Genomic DNA, 18,850 nt, shown 5'->3' on the forward strand with positions numbered 1-18,850 from the left:
TAAAAAATAAATTAGAAAAAGTAAAACTGTATGGTGGCAAGATAATTTCAAATTACATTTTCCTACTTAGAAAACAGAGAGCTACATTTTGTAATGAGGAAGACTAGCAATGCTACCTTATTGCTATTAACAATGTCATACTAAATAAAATAAGGAAAGACTATGTAGCTTTAAATATAGTCTTACTGGAAATTAGTAAAGCATTAAACATAGGACTGTGACATATACAAAGTAACACAGGTGAATACTAGGCAACAGCTACTCAATTAGAAGAGAATTAGCCTTCAAAGCATCAGAGGGTGCACCATTTTTGCCGTATGAAAAAAATGCACATAAAAGACACAAAACAAAATATACTTATTACTTTTAGCATGTTAAAAAACAATCACATCAAAAAAGTATACAGATAAAAAATGTCATAAATGACATAAGAAAATAGTGCTTGTGTGTATATATGTATTTTTTGCATATATATATATATAAAAATCTACAGTATTTACCACTGTTGATATATATATTTTGGAGCAGCTCAGATACTGCTATTATAAACTAAATTGTACAGCTTGGTTTATTACAAGTCACAGAATTATGGTTATATCATGGGAATTAATATCCTCAGCTACATATTTATATACATTTATTTTTCAGCTTCCACCTGATCTGAATCAAGAGCCCAGTTATTTCATCAGAATTTTGTTTGCGTTTCAATGTAGTGTTTAGCTTTAATACACTGCACTTGTTTTGCCATTTAATAACATCATTACCAAGTTGATTAAAATTACATTAGACTCATTATATACATAAAAAACATTGTCACATTCACTAGCTAAACAAACGTTACTTTCATTTTAAAAGACGTACTTTTGTACCTTGAAAGTTTGAAGCCCCACCTTGCAACAGGAAGAAACATCAACGTCGGGTTTTCTACTATTCGAATATAAGCAATGTTGAAAACAAGCTCCCCAGTTAAACACGAAGTCATACTCTCTTGGAGTGCCTGAATCTTTGTGTTTTGGTGTGTGTAGTGTAACAGAATATTTTTTAAAGACATCACTAATTTTTTTTTAAACCAAGAACTTGAATTTGTTTCAATTAAAAAAAAAGATTTTCAGAAGCATGAAATCACACTGTATTTTTTAAAAGATCAAAATTCTAGACTCCTATGAAAAACTAGGATCATTTTTATAATTTTAACATGGACAATGTAATGGCCTGATGAAGTGCAGCAATATCCATCGACTACATTCCATAAAGAGGCCAGAAATGCATTGTGTAAATGGCCACCCTGGGACCTTCGTGGGCAGAAGCTATGTGAGTCGGGCCAGAAGAAAGAAGTAACCACACTGCTAATCCAGTTAGTGTGGCTGCCCCACATGAGTACTGTGAGCACTGAGGGATCAGTAAGCTGCAACTTCTCCTGCTCTGAGATTCGCAAGAGTCAGCCCAGAACAAAGGGTATAAATGCACTAAGACCAATCTCTTAGTATGTGGATATGATAAGCACTGCTGCACCTTTGGCCGTAAACTTATTTTAACTGCCCCAATTTTTAAGCACCATTAAGTGGTTAGCCTTTCTCTCCAATGTCTTTAATTTTCAGATTGAAAGAAAATAGCAACAGCTGAAGGAAAATGATGAGCATTCTGTGAGACTGCAATTAATAAAGTCAGGACAAACTCTTCAGTCAGTTTAGGACCCACGTTACAAATATGAGAGGGAAGAGGAAAAACTGGACTAAAAGACAAGGAAAACAAGAATTACATATTATTCCATGGATCTGGATTAAAAGTAGTTTTTTAAAAAAACGTTTCTTTAGCTCTGTGTTCAAACGTGTATGAATAGATGCCTATATCTATTAAAAGACACATACACTACATATAGCGTTAAAAATATCTATTCTACAGTTTTTTCAGTACTTTGTAACATTAGTCAAAATAGAATGAGCCAACAGAGTAAAAATGTTCAGGTTTTGGAGAAAAACATAAACGGAACTGAGTAATAAATTACCATTGTGCGTACATCCCTAAATGCTATTGCTATGTTTCCGGGTTAAATTCTAACAGGTCAGTGATGATGCAATTTAAATGCTCATCTTAAGCAGCATCTACGTGGGGCTGAAGACATTTCCCTGTATTCTGACTATTAACAGACAGGAGAGATGTGCGAGTTGTTTACAATAGTATAAATACTGCTTTGGCAATTATGAACATAGCAATGTAGGTTTCATGTGGTTTCTCTCTCGTCTTTAGCAAGTACACATCAAATCTCACAGCAACACTGACTCTTGGATGGAAAGCCCGTCCCGATTCCTATAGTGGTAGGCTGGAGGCGGGGGCCCTGAATATGGATACCCAGATGGACTGGCATTTTCTGCGGCCGGTGAAGCTTTATACCTCAAGGTATCTACAGAAACTGCAGGGAGGCCATGGTCCTGAAAGGGTGCGTGTTGGAAGGCTGAGTATTTTGGTAAATTGCCACGGCTAGCATCTCGGGTCCAAGATTGTCCCTGCGTCTCAGGTCTGTATGTATAACTAACTTCTGACCATGTTCTGTTATCTGGCAAATAATCCACTGGCGGAATGATCAATTTTCCATTCTTTGGTGACCCTGAATTGCCCGAATATCCCCCAGCACCAGTGTCAACAGGGAGGACTTCTATTCGACTAGATGGCAGTACAAGGGGGCTTGGGCGGCTGTAAGATTTCTCCGGAGAAGCACTGACGGAAAGAGTAGAACCATGAGGTCTCCTGGAAGGATTCAGTTGAGTCCCAGGGCTAAACTGTGGAGAAGCAAAGCTGCTGTTGGCAGTAGGGAAGTGTTTGGGAGAGTTTCCGTGGTAAATGGGGGGATTGCTGTAGGAGGGGGGATGAGCTAGCTCTCGGGCTTCCCCATCTAGATGGGACGGATATCGTGCAAGACTTGAAGGCTGTACTTTAAAAGTAAACTTGTTGGATACTTTTGATGGACTAGAACTTGGCTCAGCGTGCTTTCTCGGGCTGGGAGGGTAAAGGGCATGCCGTGGGCTCTGGGAGTAAGCCCTTTCCAGCGCCTCCTCCACGGAAGCGCCGCTGTCCAGCTCTGGGCCCGGCACGTTGTCATACTGCGATGCAGTGGAGCCCCGCTTCCCATCCTCAGCATCCAGGGCCTTCATCTTTGGCCGCACGTTTGACACCCTCACCTCAGCAGGGCCTGGGGCGGTGACTGCGACCGTGGGGTGCGCTGCTCGACCTTTGCCTTCCATGGTGTATTTGGCAGTTCTCTCCGTAGCTGAGACATCTGACGGTTTATTCCATTTGGGCACAAATTCCTTCCTGATATTTGAAGTGGCGTTGCTATTTTGGTTGGCAGCTGCGTGATTATATTGCCTGGAACTGTCCTGTGGACCTGATGGGAGTTTTCTTTGAACATCTGCCTCATCTTTAAGCTTTCTGCTCTCCTCCTCCACCGATTTCTGTCTTGGCGGCTGTGCTCTCTCGGGCGTCCCGGTCCTGCTCTGGGGGTGCGGGGAGTACTCGTGCCTCCTGTGGGGCGCCCCGCTCTCCCTCCTGCCGCTGGCCTGCGGGCTCGGCCGGCCCACGCTCCTCTGTCCATTGCTCAAGTGATGGACGCCCCAAGACTGAAGTTCAGGTGGAAGTTGCCCCAAGGGCTTCTTTGGATATTCATCCTCTTTACCTAAAAAGAAAGAGAAAGGCTAAGTAAGATAATACACGAGGAAACAGTACCCAATTGAAGCAATCCATTAGTAATAATGGCATGCTTTTCATGTGTGCGCAGATACACGCTGACATAGAACACACTGTCATACAATACACTGCTTACACCACACACACATGCTGTTTATACCACAGGAAGTTGGTAGCTGATGACAGGTGTTTTTTACAGACTGATACTAAAATATACCAACACTCACAATCCTATTAGGCCAAATGTATTGTGGGTTGGAATATTTTGTAAATTTATGCATAAGTTTCATACAATTGTATAACACAATTCTTTTATTTTGTTGACAAGTTGTTAATGCTTTTTCAAGCCTGCAAAGCTGATATTCTCATATCTATTCCTAACAGGTAGGTTAGTAGCTCAGTGTCTCAACACCACATTACTTTCGCTTTAACCTTCCTCAACTACAATGGTTTTGAAATCTCAGTTCAACTTCTATCAACTCCAAGCAGGTCTGCAAAATTTAAAACTCAACTGATGACCAACTGTGGTCTCAAAGTTGTCCTCAAATAGATTATTATTAAATACTCCCACAGTACAATTTCCTGATCAAAAGAAAAAGTACTCTATCTGAAAACTAACATTCTAAAAGAATCCTACTCTAAATGCAAAAAAAGAAAAGGAATTTAAAAAAAAAAAGAAAGTCATATTGGATACTATTAATTTTATATTTTAAATAGCAGAAAATTCACGAGGAATTGAAGGAAGGTGTAACAGATTGGCCATTTAACAGTGTTTAAAAATTATCTTTTACAATACGTGTATCCAATAAACATCATCTTGAAGAAACAACAGACTTCACTTAAAATTCCATGTTTTTCACCTGTTTTTACAAAATAATTGTACTGTCATTTAAAAATGCATTTTTGCTCTTTTCAAATATCCAGCCATCCACCCATCTAGAAATATTTACTGAGTAAGCCTGTTGGAGTGTCAGGCACTGCACTGAGTGGTGGGCACATCAGTGGTGAGAATACGATGTGGTCTTTTTTTCCCACATAGCTTACAGTCTTCATGATGATAATTTTGTCACTTATGCACATTATAATTTTCTTTAGGATATTTCCACAAAAATATTCAGTGATCTCTTTGGGGGGAAAAGAGGGAACAGAGAATTATGAAGAAAAAATATCCTTTAAATAATTAAGCTGTCAGGATCAGAATAATTGAGCTAAAACAACCTTTGTGCTCTTCTGATTCAGTAGTTTTTAAATAAAAAGTAGACTCTTTTTTTAAGCCATATTTCATATAAAACCCCCATATAGAAAAGAAAATATACACAAAGCTGCTGTAGTTAAAGTCAGGGGTGGGTGGGTCCAGGGCTCCTCCCAGTGAAACGTCTTTTCCTCTTTTCCTCTTCCCTCTCCTGGGCAGCTCTGAAGGGCCCGAAGGTTCCAGAGACATCAAGAGTCCTCCCTGCATTTTCTACAGGGGAAAGCAGAGTCTGGGAGAAGCCAAGCCATCTCCCAGTGGCAGGAACCCAGTGAAAACCCAGTATTTTCTTTCCCAGTTCACTCTTCTCTTCCCGTTTTCATTAAGTCCCAGATAAATTTTTGATGGTTTCAATGGAACTTTACTTTGACGATGTTTATGCAAGCTCCTTATTTTATACATATGAAAGAATAAGAAGTGTTAGAATTGGCAATTACAGTTTGTTTCAACTCATTCATCCATTCAGCAAATACATAAAGCAACTACTGTGCACCGGACACTGTTCTGGTTGCCCGCAATACAGGGATGGAATGAGAAAAGTGACGTCCCTGTCTTTCTGGAGCCTATATTCTAGTTATACAAAGTGCCCTAAAGAAAATTAAACTAGGAAGAAGGAATTAAAGGGCAGGGCAGAGCAGGAGAGTGCCAGCAAGGAGGGGGCCCTCTGAGCATGGGCCTTGAGTCGGGGACAGGCAGGCACACATGAGGCCTTGAAGAGTGCGGCAAGGAATTTGGATTTTATTCCAAGTTAACTATAAAATACTAGAGGCTTTTCAGTAGAAGAATTACACGACCTCATGTCTATCTTAGAAAGATCACTTTAATGGTGGCCGGGATTCTGATTGTGGTACTACTGAATGATGATGACACTAATGGCTGGTACTCACTAGGCAGTCACTGCGTGCTGGCCACTGCTCAGAAAGCTGTACCTGTAAGGTCTGCAATAGGCAGACAGTGCAGGGCTCTACTATTTTCCCACATTTTGATGGAAAATGGAGGCAGAAACTAACCTGCCCAAAGGCTCACCACTAGCAAGTCACAGGTCCAGAATTCAAATCCTAAGCTGATTTCAGAGCCTTTGCTCCCCCTCCTCCACTATACCACCGTGGAGGCAGTGAGAAGAAATTGCTTCTTGGATAATTGTGAAGGCAGTATCTGCACACCTGCTCAATGTGTTAGATGTGAACTGTGAAAGAGCAAGCAGCGCACAGCATAACTCCTGGCCTGAGACAGCCACAGGCAGATCCTATTCTGGAACAGCTGGCAGAACCCACATTGTTCTTATACCTTTTGGTAAGAAATATATTTTATAATACGTGGACCAATTATTTCAACTGGCAACCCAAACTTTAAAATACTTGTAATTCAGAAAAGTTTTCTTTGCTTTATGAATATGTATGTGAAATTACCTTGAAATGCCAGGAATGGAGAAAGTAGACTTTAAATACTAGCAAGTCAAGAATACTTCAAGTAGTTATTCAGCACATCAGGTTAAAAAGAAGCAATAAAAATAAAATTAAAACCTATCCAGAATCCTCCAAAAGTTTTTTTCTATCAGCTCTACAAATAGGCAGTCATCCATTTAGTCCTAGATAAATATATGAATGCCTTCTTCCCTGTAGGCAAATAATCCCAACAAACACAATTTATCAAGAAGATATAAAGACATATATAATAGAAAAACTGAATTTATAAACTTTCCTTTAGTCCTCACTGTCTGACAATTTTCTAAGGGCGGAACACAGTAATCTGATTGGCTAATTCAGTGGCTGGCTGATATTACATCAGATAGTAATATCAGCCAATCATCAAAACATCCTTTTCAGGTTAGCAAGAAGAAACCTGATGAAAAACATAACCATTAAAGAAAAGGAAAACTGTGACGCCCAAAGTGGTGAATGCACGCCTAAAGATGCGCTGTCACAGGGGCAAAACTGGATTCGCTGCCGAGACTGTCACACTGAGCCCTGGAAGCTGCCTCACTTCTCCACCACTCACTGGCCTGCAGAGAGCCACCAACTTTTTAGCTCACATGAAATAATTTAAAATGTCTTTTAAGATTCTCCATAGCAGTATTTAAAAAACAAACAAAACCAAAAAAGGAATAGCTTTCCAGCTGGTCTGCTGCTGCTGCTGCTGCTGCTGCTGCGCCTGCGCGTGCTCTCCCCACGTCGCGCTGGCGGCGGAAGCACCCAGGCTGCTCTCAGCGCTGCCTGCAGGTGCCCAGATTCTGATTTCCATGTTTCAGTCTGCATCAATTCTCAATTGGTGAAAACTCAATTCACCCGACATGAGGCGTTTCTAAGGGCAGCTACCCTTAGCTCTATATCCCCAATCTCAAAACTGGATTGTTTTAAATAAATTTTAGGGACTGCCTTTTTCTGTTAGCAAAAAGTCACCTACTTCATTATTTGTGATAATTTGCTTTTATGGTCCTAGCACATTTTCAGTGTCAACAATGTAATGAAACAAACTACAGTGATTATAATAAAATGTATTTTATACAACCCCATCAAAAAAACAACCGGGCAAAGCAAATGTGGAAGGCAGACACAAGCAGTAACAACCCTATAGGGGCATTTAGAGTTCCAATACTTTATAGATTTCTGTATGCAGTTTTCTATGTCTTGTGGTCACCAATTTATTCCTGAGAATGGTTAACATGGGTTTGGCTTCCAAAGCGCTTTCCCTAGACACTCAGCTATCACTATTTATTGATGATAATCAAGTAAAATCATACCCCTTTTAAGTGTGGTAACCCAGAATTTAAGCAATATTCTAGGTTTGAACTAAGATGGGCGATTATTTCCCTTACCCTGAACACTGTAGTGGAGAGTTTATCAGCTGTCTGGCAGTCACACTGTGCTGCTCTCCCTTTAGAGACAATGTTTCCCAAATGCTGTTAAGCTGTGTGTCTCCAAGGCACAGTGGGAACAGCAGGGTCAACGGGAACAAGTGACCTGAATTTGAATCTGCCACAATAACCTGTGTGAACTTGGGAGTCTCAGAATTCTCATCTATAAATGAAAACAGCAACATCTATTTTATAGATCCGCTATGAGGATAAGAGTTAATATATAAAGAAAAACCTAGCATATTTCCCGACATACAGAAGATGCTTAGGAACTGGTAGTTGCTATTACTCTATACAGTAATGCATCACTTAATGACGGGCATATGTTCTGAGAAATAGGCAATTTCATCATCGTGTGAACATGAGTGCACTTATACAAACCTAGACGGCACAGCCTACTGCACACCGAGGCTCTGTGATACAGCCTAGTACTCCTCAGCTACAGACACATACAGCATGTTACTGTACTTAATACTGCAGGGTCACTGGAACACAATGGTAGGTATTTGTGTATCTAAAGATAGAAACGGGACAGTGAAAATACGGTATTTTCGTCTCATAGGGCCAGCATCCAATATGCAGTCCACTGTCGACCAAAAGTTCATCATGCAGCTCATGAGGGTAGCTGTTTTTAGACAGGTTCAAAGCGCTTTACGTTGATTCCTATCTCAATTTATCTTACTTAGACTCATCATTTCAATCTGGGATCTCCCTGAAATTTTACATTAATTATACCTCCCCATGTGACGCCATCCACAAATCTGAACACCATGCTACCAATGCTTTCATCCAAGTGACTGGTAACAAGTACTGAACTCAGAACAAAAACGGAGCACCCTAACTTCTCTAAAAGGTAAAGAACTCTCAAAGGAAATGGAGGATGCCCTATATAGAAAATTAAATAAAGAATATGAACAGGAAACTCAAAGAAGAAAAGAGCAGGTAAATATATCACAAGTTATCAGAAAAATGCAAATTAAAATACTTCTAAATTGGTATATCTCACTACTGTGGGCTTGGAGAAACAAATTCTCCAATTTGACAATGCATATTGAAATGTTTGATCTAGGAATTCCACCTCTGAGAATTTATCCTAAGATAATTAAGGGATATGCAAAATATTTGCTATAAGGATGTTCAAAACTGCATTCTTTTAGAAAACTTATATCCTCAGCATAGAGGATTTGTGAAATTCAGTAACAATTATGAAACAAAAAATGGTGAAATAAGGTATAGAAACTTGTGGCAGCCTACTGCCATATTAATGTATCTTTAACATTAACTAGTTAAAAAGGAAGTTATAAACAATATGTGTAGTATAATCTCATTTACTATGAATGACATACAGGCATAAATCAACATATATGTCTACAAAAATGACTAAAAGAAATAACACTAGTAGTGGTTAATTTTTAAATGCTCTTAGATTGAATGGTTATTTTTCCTTAAGTACTACATATTTTTTCTGCTGTAAACATGTATTAATCTGAGTAACAGAGAAGTATAAAGTTTAAAAGCACAGAATACTGTTCTAAAGGTAGGATGATATAAATCTGCAGTTTTGGTATATGACTTGTAAGAAATATTTTTAGCTTATCCAAAAAAGTATTTTAAGACTTTGCCAAACACTTAACTTTTGTTGGTGGCATTCTTCCAATTCATTAAATGAGCAATCTTACCAAAAAACAAAGTCAGATTAATCAAGTATGGCATCGCTTGATGGAGTCATGATGAGTGATCACCTTCTTTGCTTTCTGAGTGATCAAAAATCCATTTTTAATTAATCCATTTATTGATTCTTGCCTCAGATAGGCATCATGTTTACTTGTCTGTGATTTATATTATTCAACTTTAATCCTCTGTAAAAAGTGGAACTACATTTTTCTTATCGCTGTCTTTCAAACACCTGTTTGGCTCCACGGCCTTTCCCAGATGACTGTCAATCACATTTCACTCAGTTGAATGGTATGTTCCAGGGTCTCTTAGTCACAGCTTGACCGCACTTGGCTTCAAGCTCCTCCTATCAATATTTATTCGAATGTTCTCATTCTAAAACCTCTTTTTCACTGAAAACATGGAAGCAAAACACTACTGGACTAGTGCCTACACCCCTCACTCAGAAAAGTGGTCCTGTCCTTTCCCTAGTTCTCATTCAAATACACAGAGGCCCTTGGCTGGCGTTAGTTACAAGGACAGCGTAGGGAAGAGAGGTCAAGGACAGCAGCAAGACGGTTTCATAAAACACCATTGTGGTGCAGGAGACAACAAACTGTAGCGTGGGAGTGGAGGGGAGGAGGTATGGGAAAAATGCAGAACACCTTTGAGGAAAATGTCGCCATGGCATGGTCTATTCCTATGTTGTGATATTCACAGATTTTCATTCTGGAATCCTTTAGACACAGAGGAGGCACATATCAGTAAAGACTGAGCTGGACACATAGTAAAATGTAGAATTACCAATATAAGGCATGTGTTTCTTAGGAGAAAGAAAAAACCAATTGAGAAGTAATGGAAGGACTGAGGTGGTAATTTCAGGCACAAAACAAAATGCAAAGGTATGTGTCATACATACGTAGGAGATTTAATTTTTTAATACAAGGAGTAAGAAAAATATTTACCTTATAATTAATTCTACTTTATATTCCAGTAAACACAGAAATGTCTCTCTCTAAGGAAGAGTGCCTAACAGTCTATACATCGTACATCTATACATCATATTAGAATTAAAGGAAAAGTTTAACACGTTCCATTTACTGAATGGACAAGAGGCCAAAATGCACACTGGGAAAAAAAATCTGTGACTGTTCTGAAATGTCCAAAAAGTAGCATCTTAAAGTTCTTTCATGGTAGTCCCTACTATATTTTCCCTCCCCCTAGTAGGCTACAACCTACTTACTTCTTTTGTATTCCTTCCCATAGTATCTAAAAGCATAATACAATCACATGGAAGGTGTTGACAATGTTCGTTCATTCAAATATTCATATGAGTTGGAGTAATGACACACTGTCCATATACACAGGCAGAAACCTGAGGGTTATAAATATCCAAGATCCATATTGCTAAGAAATTAGATGTAGCAGGGTTCGGGGGAAAAAAATTCAGTACAGATAAAATGACGCTGCCTCTAATCAATTCCTAAATGATAACCTCTCTTTAGGAACTACTGTTTAAGAGGAATATGGCAAATACCTCGACTGTACAAAAACATTTAGAGGTTATGGCCTCTTTGCTCTGCAGAGATTTTCAATAAGGATGCAAAAGGCATCAGACAGGGATATAAGAAAGCCTTTCAAATACAGGTGCTGAAAAACCCATTCCTCCACATTTTAAAGACAACAAAGCAAGTAAGGCTGGAGGCCCTGCACAGTGGGGGAGGGGCATTCCCAAGTGCCCAGACCAGACTACAGGGCTGGGGTTTGCTTCACTTTAAACAGTGCCAGCTCACTCCTGCTTTCTAGAGTGATCCATGGCCAGGGAGCAGGCTAAATATAACAAGTATAGCCCGTGCACGCTCATGATACCTGCACCAACGTCCATCTCCCATGAACATTTGCTGATGCTCATGCTGCGATTATGCCATCTACACATTTCTCCCACAGCTGCCTAACACCTCTGAATAGTGTAATATTCTCAGAAATTCCACAATGAGCAGTGTATATACTGCTTACATTTCCAGGGAGGCCCTCAGGCCCCCAGGGCAGCACTGTGGAGGTGGTAACACTGCACCTCTCATGAGGAGGAGAAGCAAGAAGGGGCAGAGACAGTGAAGGAGAGGTGAGGAAGAAGGAAGAGGTGGCGGGGAGGTAAGGGAAGGCAAGTAATAGAGAGGACCAGAGAAGCAGCCAGGAGCGCAGAGGGCGTGAGGATGGAGAAGGTGGAGGATGGAGGCAGCCGCAAGGAACCTCATGGAGGGCCCGTGGGGACTCGCTGGCTTTTCACAACCTCTGTAGGGACAGAGGCCTCAGCTCCACCAGCAATACGGAACCCAAGGACACCATGCCAGGATCTGGCCTCTACCATGATGAAGAGGAAAATCTCCTTGACTTCATTACAGAGGTGGTTCCTTTCTAGAGATTAATGATTCAACCTCTACTGAACTGAAAACACATCACGGACCCTGTAAGAAGGACGAACACCATCACCAGTAACATTTTTATATGCCAATTAGTATTCTCTACCCTTCTTCACAGAAGACGTCCAAATAAAGCATTCAACATTTTGGTGTGATCTATTTTCAGAGCGATCTCAGCCTGCTTGAACTACCACCCCCAATCCCACCACACAAACACGCTCTACTTGTCTTTGGTTTACGTATCTCCTTTCACCCCTAAGCAACTAACTGTAACTAAAAGATTCAAGCATAACTGATGTCAAAACAGAAAGCTATATATAGGCAATAAGCATTCATATTTATTATCCACGCTTGCATTCTGGGCTTCTTTTCAATAGACAGAATCATGTTTTTGCTCACTCCACTACAGTCTCCTGCCTAACATTTCATTTTCCCTTTTTTCTCCCTAAAAACACAGGAATTGGAGGCCGGGTGCGCTGGCTCACGCCTGTAATCCCAGCACTTTGGGAGGCCGAGGTGGGCAGATCATGAGGTCAGGAGACGGAGACCATCCTGGCTAACATGGTGAAACCCTGTCTCTACTAAAAACACAAAAAATTAGCCGGGCATGGTGGCGGGTGCCTGCAGACCCAGCCACTTGGGAGGCTGAGGCAGGAGAATGGCGTGAACCTGGGAGGCACAGCTTGCAATGAGCTGAGAACACGCCACTGCACTCCAGCCTGGGAGACAGAGTGAGACTCTTGTCTCAAAGAAAAAAAAAAAAAAAAACACCACCACCAACAAAAAAAACCCACATAGAAATTGGAATAAAGACTTACCGCCAACCACAATGAGATACCATCTCACACCAGTTAGAATGGCCATCATTAAAAAGTCAGGAAACAACAGGTGCTGGAGAGGATGTGGAGAAACAGGAACACTTTTACACTGTTGGTGGGAGTGTAAACTAGTTCAACCATTGTGGAAGTCAGTGTGGCGATTCCTCAGGGATCTAGAACTAAAATTACCATTTGACCCAGCCATCCCATTACTGGGTATATACCCAAAGGATTATCAATCATGCTGCTATAAAGACACATGCACACATATGTTTATTGCGGCACTATTCACAATAGCAAAGACTTGGAAGCAACCCAAATGTCCAACAATGATAGACTGGATTAAGAAAATGTGGCACATATACACCATGGAATACTATCCAGCCATAAAAAATGATGAGTTCATGTCCTTTGTAGGGACATGGATGAAGCAGGAAACCATCATTCTCAGCAAATTATTGCAAGGACAAAAAACCAATCACCGCATGTTCTCACTCATGGGTGGGAATTGAACAATGGAAAGGGAACATCACACACCAGGGCCTGTTGTTGGGTGGGGGGAGGGGGGAGGGATAGCATTAGGAGATATACCTAATGCTAAATGACGAGTTAATGGGTGCAGCACACCAACATGGCACATGTATACATATGTAACAAACCTGCACATTGTGCACATGTACCCTAAAACTTAAATAAATAAATAAATAAAAAAGACTTACTGCCCTACTCCTTAAAGGGTAAGGAGGCACCACAACTCCTAACAGATACAGTAGGGGGTGCTTTTGTGAAAATACCACATTTTTTATATTTCTCACTGGTGTTTGCCTAAGTGGTATTTTTATGGCAGTGCTAACAATTAGAATAATCTGCTTCAACAAAAAGGAATGTAACTTGATACATTTTAGAAAAAAGCAAAAATGTTTGTTATTTTCTTCTTAAGTAACATTTTTTTTTTCTTAAAAAAGAAGCCAACAAAAGAATATTCTAACAGTCCCCAAAAAGCAAGGAAGAGTCCCTCTCAGGCCCTTCAGGCTTGTCCCTGCTTGATCTTACGCTGGTCTCTGTCACCCCCCAGTGGACGCCACACTCAACTACAAGCCTTGCCCATCAACGGCCTCTGAGGTTAGCAGGTTTTCGCACCCGACAAGAGGCGCATCATTGCAGCAAAGCGCTCTAAGTGCTCGCTCTGTGAGCGGCATTCTACCTTTACACTTTCAATAGAAGAATACACACACTCTGAATGTTCTAACAGTTTTCGGAAAGAATCGGTGGGGGGCCACTATCAGGAAAATAATTCTATTATTATAGGAAAGAGTTATCCCCTTCCAGATCAAACAGTAAGTCCAACTGTATTTTTAAATATTGCTGACTTCAAATATATTATCTGAAAAATCAAATGACTTTATGTTTAATGTAATATTAGCCAAAATATACAAACACTTGTAGCTTTCGATAACATGATGAAAAGAAACAGAATTTGCTAAATTATAGCTATAATTTTTTTATAGTTGGGTTCATAGGCTTGACTTTTTTTCCCCAGCAGATTAAACTTGAAAGGTAAAGGAAAGAGAGACTATTGTGTAAACACATCTCTCACTATAAACCTATTTAATGCCACACAAATGCAAGAGGTGTTTGTTAAGTAACTTTAAAAACCTACACTTTGTTTCCTAGAGTTTCAATTTGTATACACATGTAAAAACAGTTAAGTGTAATATCATTTTATATTATATGAATAAATAAAAGTGAAAACCCATTCCAATCCTCAAAAAGCGGGGCAATTTCTAAACTGACATATGATAAAATTGCTTTGTTTCTATGTGTGTGCAGTCAAGCTAGAGAATGGTTTCACTACCCCCAAAAATTGCCTCAGGCGAACCTTTTGTAGACAGTAGTTTTTTTATTATCTAAAAAATACATTAGGATTTCATTTATTCAATATAAGTAACCAACACAGCCACAGCCACGCAGTGTATTAGGTGCTGGTGAGGCAGGAGCCGGTCACTGTCCCAGGGAACTTTCTGTCTCATACAGACATGTCTGACAGAGGCACTGGAAGTGTGAGGACAAAAGCATGTGTAGTGGATGGGTCAGGCACAAAACACAGGCGGAGGTGATCAAGTTCTGTGGGTTTGGGGAGACTGGGGACCGGCTGAGAAGGCTTCAGGCGATGCTTAAACCAAGTCGTGAAACTTGGCAGAATGGATGAGGACAGAGGGATCTGGGGACTGGTCGGGGGCATTGTTGGAGGAGGAGGAGCGTATTCCCAGGCAAAGTGCCATGGAAGAGCAGGCCTGTTAGAGCTGTGAGCTGCAAGGCGCAAGGCCAGGTGGGTGTAATGCACAGCTCTGGAGTCCACTGACAGAACTCTCATTACCAACTGTCTGACCTCAGGCAGGTATTTAACCTTGAAGCCCAAGTTTCCTCATTGGTAAGCTACTAACAATAATACTGATGGCAAACTCCCCATGAAAACTATTCAAAATTAAAATAAATGCCAGTTAATTACAAATTATTGCCCTACCAAATCAGGAACAAATGAAAAGAAGAGAGGATTCCATCAGGTTCAAAGATTTCTAAAAGTAAAAAGTCAAGATCTTTTCTGGGTGGAAAGGGGCAGACCCTGAGAAGGAAGAATGAGGTGGTGGGCGACTAGGGTCTAAGGAATCCGGACTATGTGACAAAGCCATGTCGTAGGCACCACCCTCGAGATAATGAAGGTGGTGCCACCCGATGGAACTCACCTGGAGTTCCAGCTCATGCTTCAGCTGACTGAGAAAGTACACCCCAAATCTACCTGGGAAAAAAGTCTTAACTCCTGAAGATCTAGAACTAAATGGCAAAGTTGAAGAGAATCAAACATGATTAATTCTGTAGTTTTTTGCGTTAAGGAATCTGTTTGTATTTAGAATTTTCTGTGTTTTATATATTTATATTTCAGAGAATTTGGCCAAATTGGCCTTCTTATGCCAATTTAAAAATATGCAAATGAGTCACTGATTTGAACTTTTGATTTTAAACTTATAAACAGTATATTGAAACAAAAGACTTAAGGTTCAGGATATTCTTAAGGTGGAATTAATTAGATTTATAAGTTTTTTAGAACTAGGACACATTTTATTTTTAAATTGAAATATGATACATTTAAAGGAAACTGGATATATTACATTTATAAAGGCAATTAAAAACATTTGTAGGAGTTTATGTTTATAAGTGGAAGCAAGCATTAACTAAAGTTCCATTAGACGAGAATGTTAAAATTTGCCAGATTTTAAAATACTATACTAACTTTTGTAAACTGAATTAAATGTAAGGAAGAAATACATTTCTTAATTTGTAACTTTAATAAATACTAATTTTTAAAATCTAAATAATCCTGTGCATAGAAAATTTGTCCTTGAGTTAAAGATTTTTTTAAAAAACTTGCATTAACAAATGACTACTGCAAAGGGCTGCTGGAAAAAATCAAGTTAATATGTGAATGCAAAGCATTTAGCAAAAAGTCTATCATAGAAGACTCAAAGTTTGCTGTTATCATTACTATTATGTGACTCAAAAGTGGCTGGGGAGGTGGGATGTGAAGTGTGGAAGCTGCCAACAGGAAAGTGCTATACCTCACACTAAGGAGTGTGGATATTCTCCCGTAAGCACTGAAGTACCCCGAAGGCTCTGGCCATTTACCAAGACGAAAATGGCTGTCAACTACTCTGAGAAAAATCTTTGATTCTTCTATCTAGGTCATAAACTATAAATCTGGCTAAACTGGCAGTCACAGTGGATTAACATAGGCTTTCTTACCAGAATGACTTCCGTTAATTGACAAAAGTGCTGCCAAATGGCTTCATCTGAATAGAAGACAGCATGGGGGAAAACCAGTAAACAGAAAACTAGGAAGCATTTACTCCGCCTTTCCAGTACTAACCACATTTTAAGGTAACCAAAGAGTTACATTTAAGGTAACTCTCTTGATAAGGGAGGAAAAACTCTTTGCTACAGAACAAAGTTTGCCAAAAAAAAAAAAGGTTAAAGAGGCTGGGTGCGGTGGCTCACGCCTGTAATCCCAGCACTTAGGGATCACCTGAGGTCAGGAGTTCGAGACCAGCCTGACCAACATGAAGAAACCCCGTCTCTATTAAAAAAATACAAAATTAGCCGGGCGTGGTGGCACATGCCTATAATCCCAGCTATTTGGGAAGCTGAGGCAGGAGAATCACTTGAACCTGGAAGGCAGAGGTTGCAGTGAGCCGAGATCATGTCATTGCACTCCAGCCTGGGAAACGAGTAAAACTCCGTCTCAAAAAAAAAAAAAAAAGTAAAAGAAATCACTGAATTTGAAAATCACTATTTTGCAACCTCTGAAGAAATCTGATATAGGCAAGGATTATCAATGGAAGCTAAAAGCATGAGGGCAAGCATTAAAGGGAAACAGGACATCACCACACAGTGTCAAGACATCATCCACAGATTACCTGCTAACTGAAAAGATTTTATTAAAAAAACCTTTATTTTAAAACAAAAAGATATGATTATCATCATCGATCTCAGCATCTCCAAAATAAAGAAAACAGTAGTCACTGTGGGACTCCTGTCTAATCTAAATCTTATTAAACTGCTACATCTAGCTTCTAGTTTGCTGAAACTACACAGAACACCAGAAAAGAAAAACCAGACAACTCCTGAGTGTGGGACATTCCACAGAACAGCGGGACTACGCTCTTCAGCAGGTCAGTGTCATTCAGAGGAACACAAAAGGTAGGGTGAAGAGGAGGGAAGAGGAAAGGAGTACTGCTCCCTGTCAAGCGACTTAAGCCTGTAAGACAAATACAAAATGTAGCCCTGACTAAGTGCTGGTGAGAAAAACAGCTTAAAAGGCAGCCTAAGGGACAACTGGAAATATTCCCATATGGAGCTGGCATAAGATGACTCTGAGGAGTCACACTGTAGTCACACTGTTACACTTGTTAGTGTAGCAATGGCATTTTGGTTGGCTGGGGGAAGGTCCTTGTTTCTTGGCTACAGAGACAAGTATTTGAGCTGAAGTATCCTGATGTCCTTATTTTCACTTTAAAATTGTTCAAATAAGCTGGGCAATGGGTACCTGGGAGACAGTCATTATACATTTCCTTACTTCTGAATATGTTTGAACAGTTTCACAATAAAAAAGTTATAAAAAAATGTTTCAACAGCACCTACAAAACATACAGAAATAAAATAAAGTTACAAAAATGCTAACAATAGTTAAATCTATGAGGTGGGCATAAGGGTGATCATTTGCAATTTTTACATCATATTTCTCTGTATTTTTGATAGTTTTCATAAGTAAAATTAAAAGAAAAGATGCCAAACCCACATACAAAAACCCCCACAAAACTCCTCTTCACACAAATCTAGTCAATGAAAACCAAAAATTTAAATGGTAGACAGTGTAGACTATAACAATGATAAAAAACTACATGTCAAAAAAACACAGACATGAATACAGCAAAAGAAAAGACATGCCTTTCAAAACTTTTACAAACCACCCCCATACTATGAAATAAATAAATTAAGCATTTGACTTTTTATTATTATTATTTTTTCAAGACGGGGTCTTGCTCTGTCACCCAGGCTGGAGTGCAGTGGTGCGATCTTGACTCACTGCAGGCTCTGTCTCCCAGGTTCAAGCAATCCTCCTGCCTCAGCCTCCCGAGTAGCTGCGATTACAGGTGCCTGCCACCACGCCCCGCTAATTTTTGTATTTTTAGTAGAGACAGGGTTTCATCATGTTGGCCAGGCTGATCTCGAGCCCCTAACCTCAAGTGATCTGCCCGCCTTGGCCTCCCAAAGTGTTGGGATTACACGCGTGAGCCACTGTACCCAGCCAAGCATTTGACTTTATGGAAAAAAGAAGAAATAAACTAAGAAAATAAGAATTAACTAATTCAAGAGCTGATTCTTGATACAAGCCAATTACTAAAGACTAAATTCTGGATAATTTTATCAAAGAGTGGGAGAAGGTACAAAGAAAGTGAGAAATGAAAATGTAGGATTGTTACAGATATAAAGATAAAAGAACCATAAGAGATTGCTTTGCAAAACCTTACATAAATATATTAAGAAACTAGAAATGAATAGCTTTCTAGGAAAATATAAATGACCAAATGACCCACATTGACCTTAGAAGATAAAACAAATC

At 39.8% G+C, this 18,850-nt stretch overlaps 1 protein-coding gene across 6 annotated transcripts in view; it reads right to left on the bottom strand.

Annotated features, from left to right (window-relative positions):
• Window positions 1–354: 354 nt before the first annotated feature.
• USP6NL (USP6 N-terminal like) overlaps window positions 355–18,850 on the bottom strand; it is a 151,951-nt gene continuing 133,455 nt past the window's right edge. For all 6 annotated transcript variants that reach the window (XM_055296512.2, XM_055296516.2, XM_063610073.1 and 3 more), the window contains one exon: window positions 355–3,670. In XM_055296512.2, the coding sequence (XP_055152487.1) occupies window positions 2,265–3,670 (1,406 nt within the window). In that variant the 3' untranslated portion in view covers window positions 355–2,264. The remainder of the gene's footprint in view (window positions 3,671–18,850) is intronic.

The sequence above is a fragment of the Symphalangus syndactylus genome, chromosome 10 (assembly GCF_028878055.3).
Source record: "Symphalangus syndactylus isolate Jambi chromosome 10, NHGRI_mSymSyn1-v2.1_pri, whole genome shotgun sequence".
Taxonomy (NCBI): Eukaryota; Metazoa; Chordata; class Mammalia; order Primates; family Hylobatidae; genus Symphalangus; species Symphalangus syndactylus.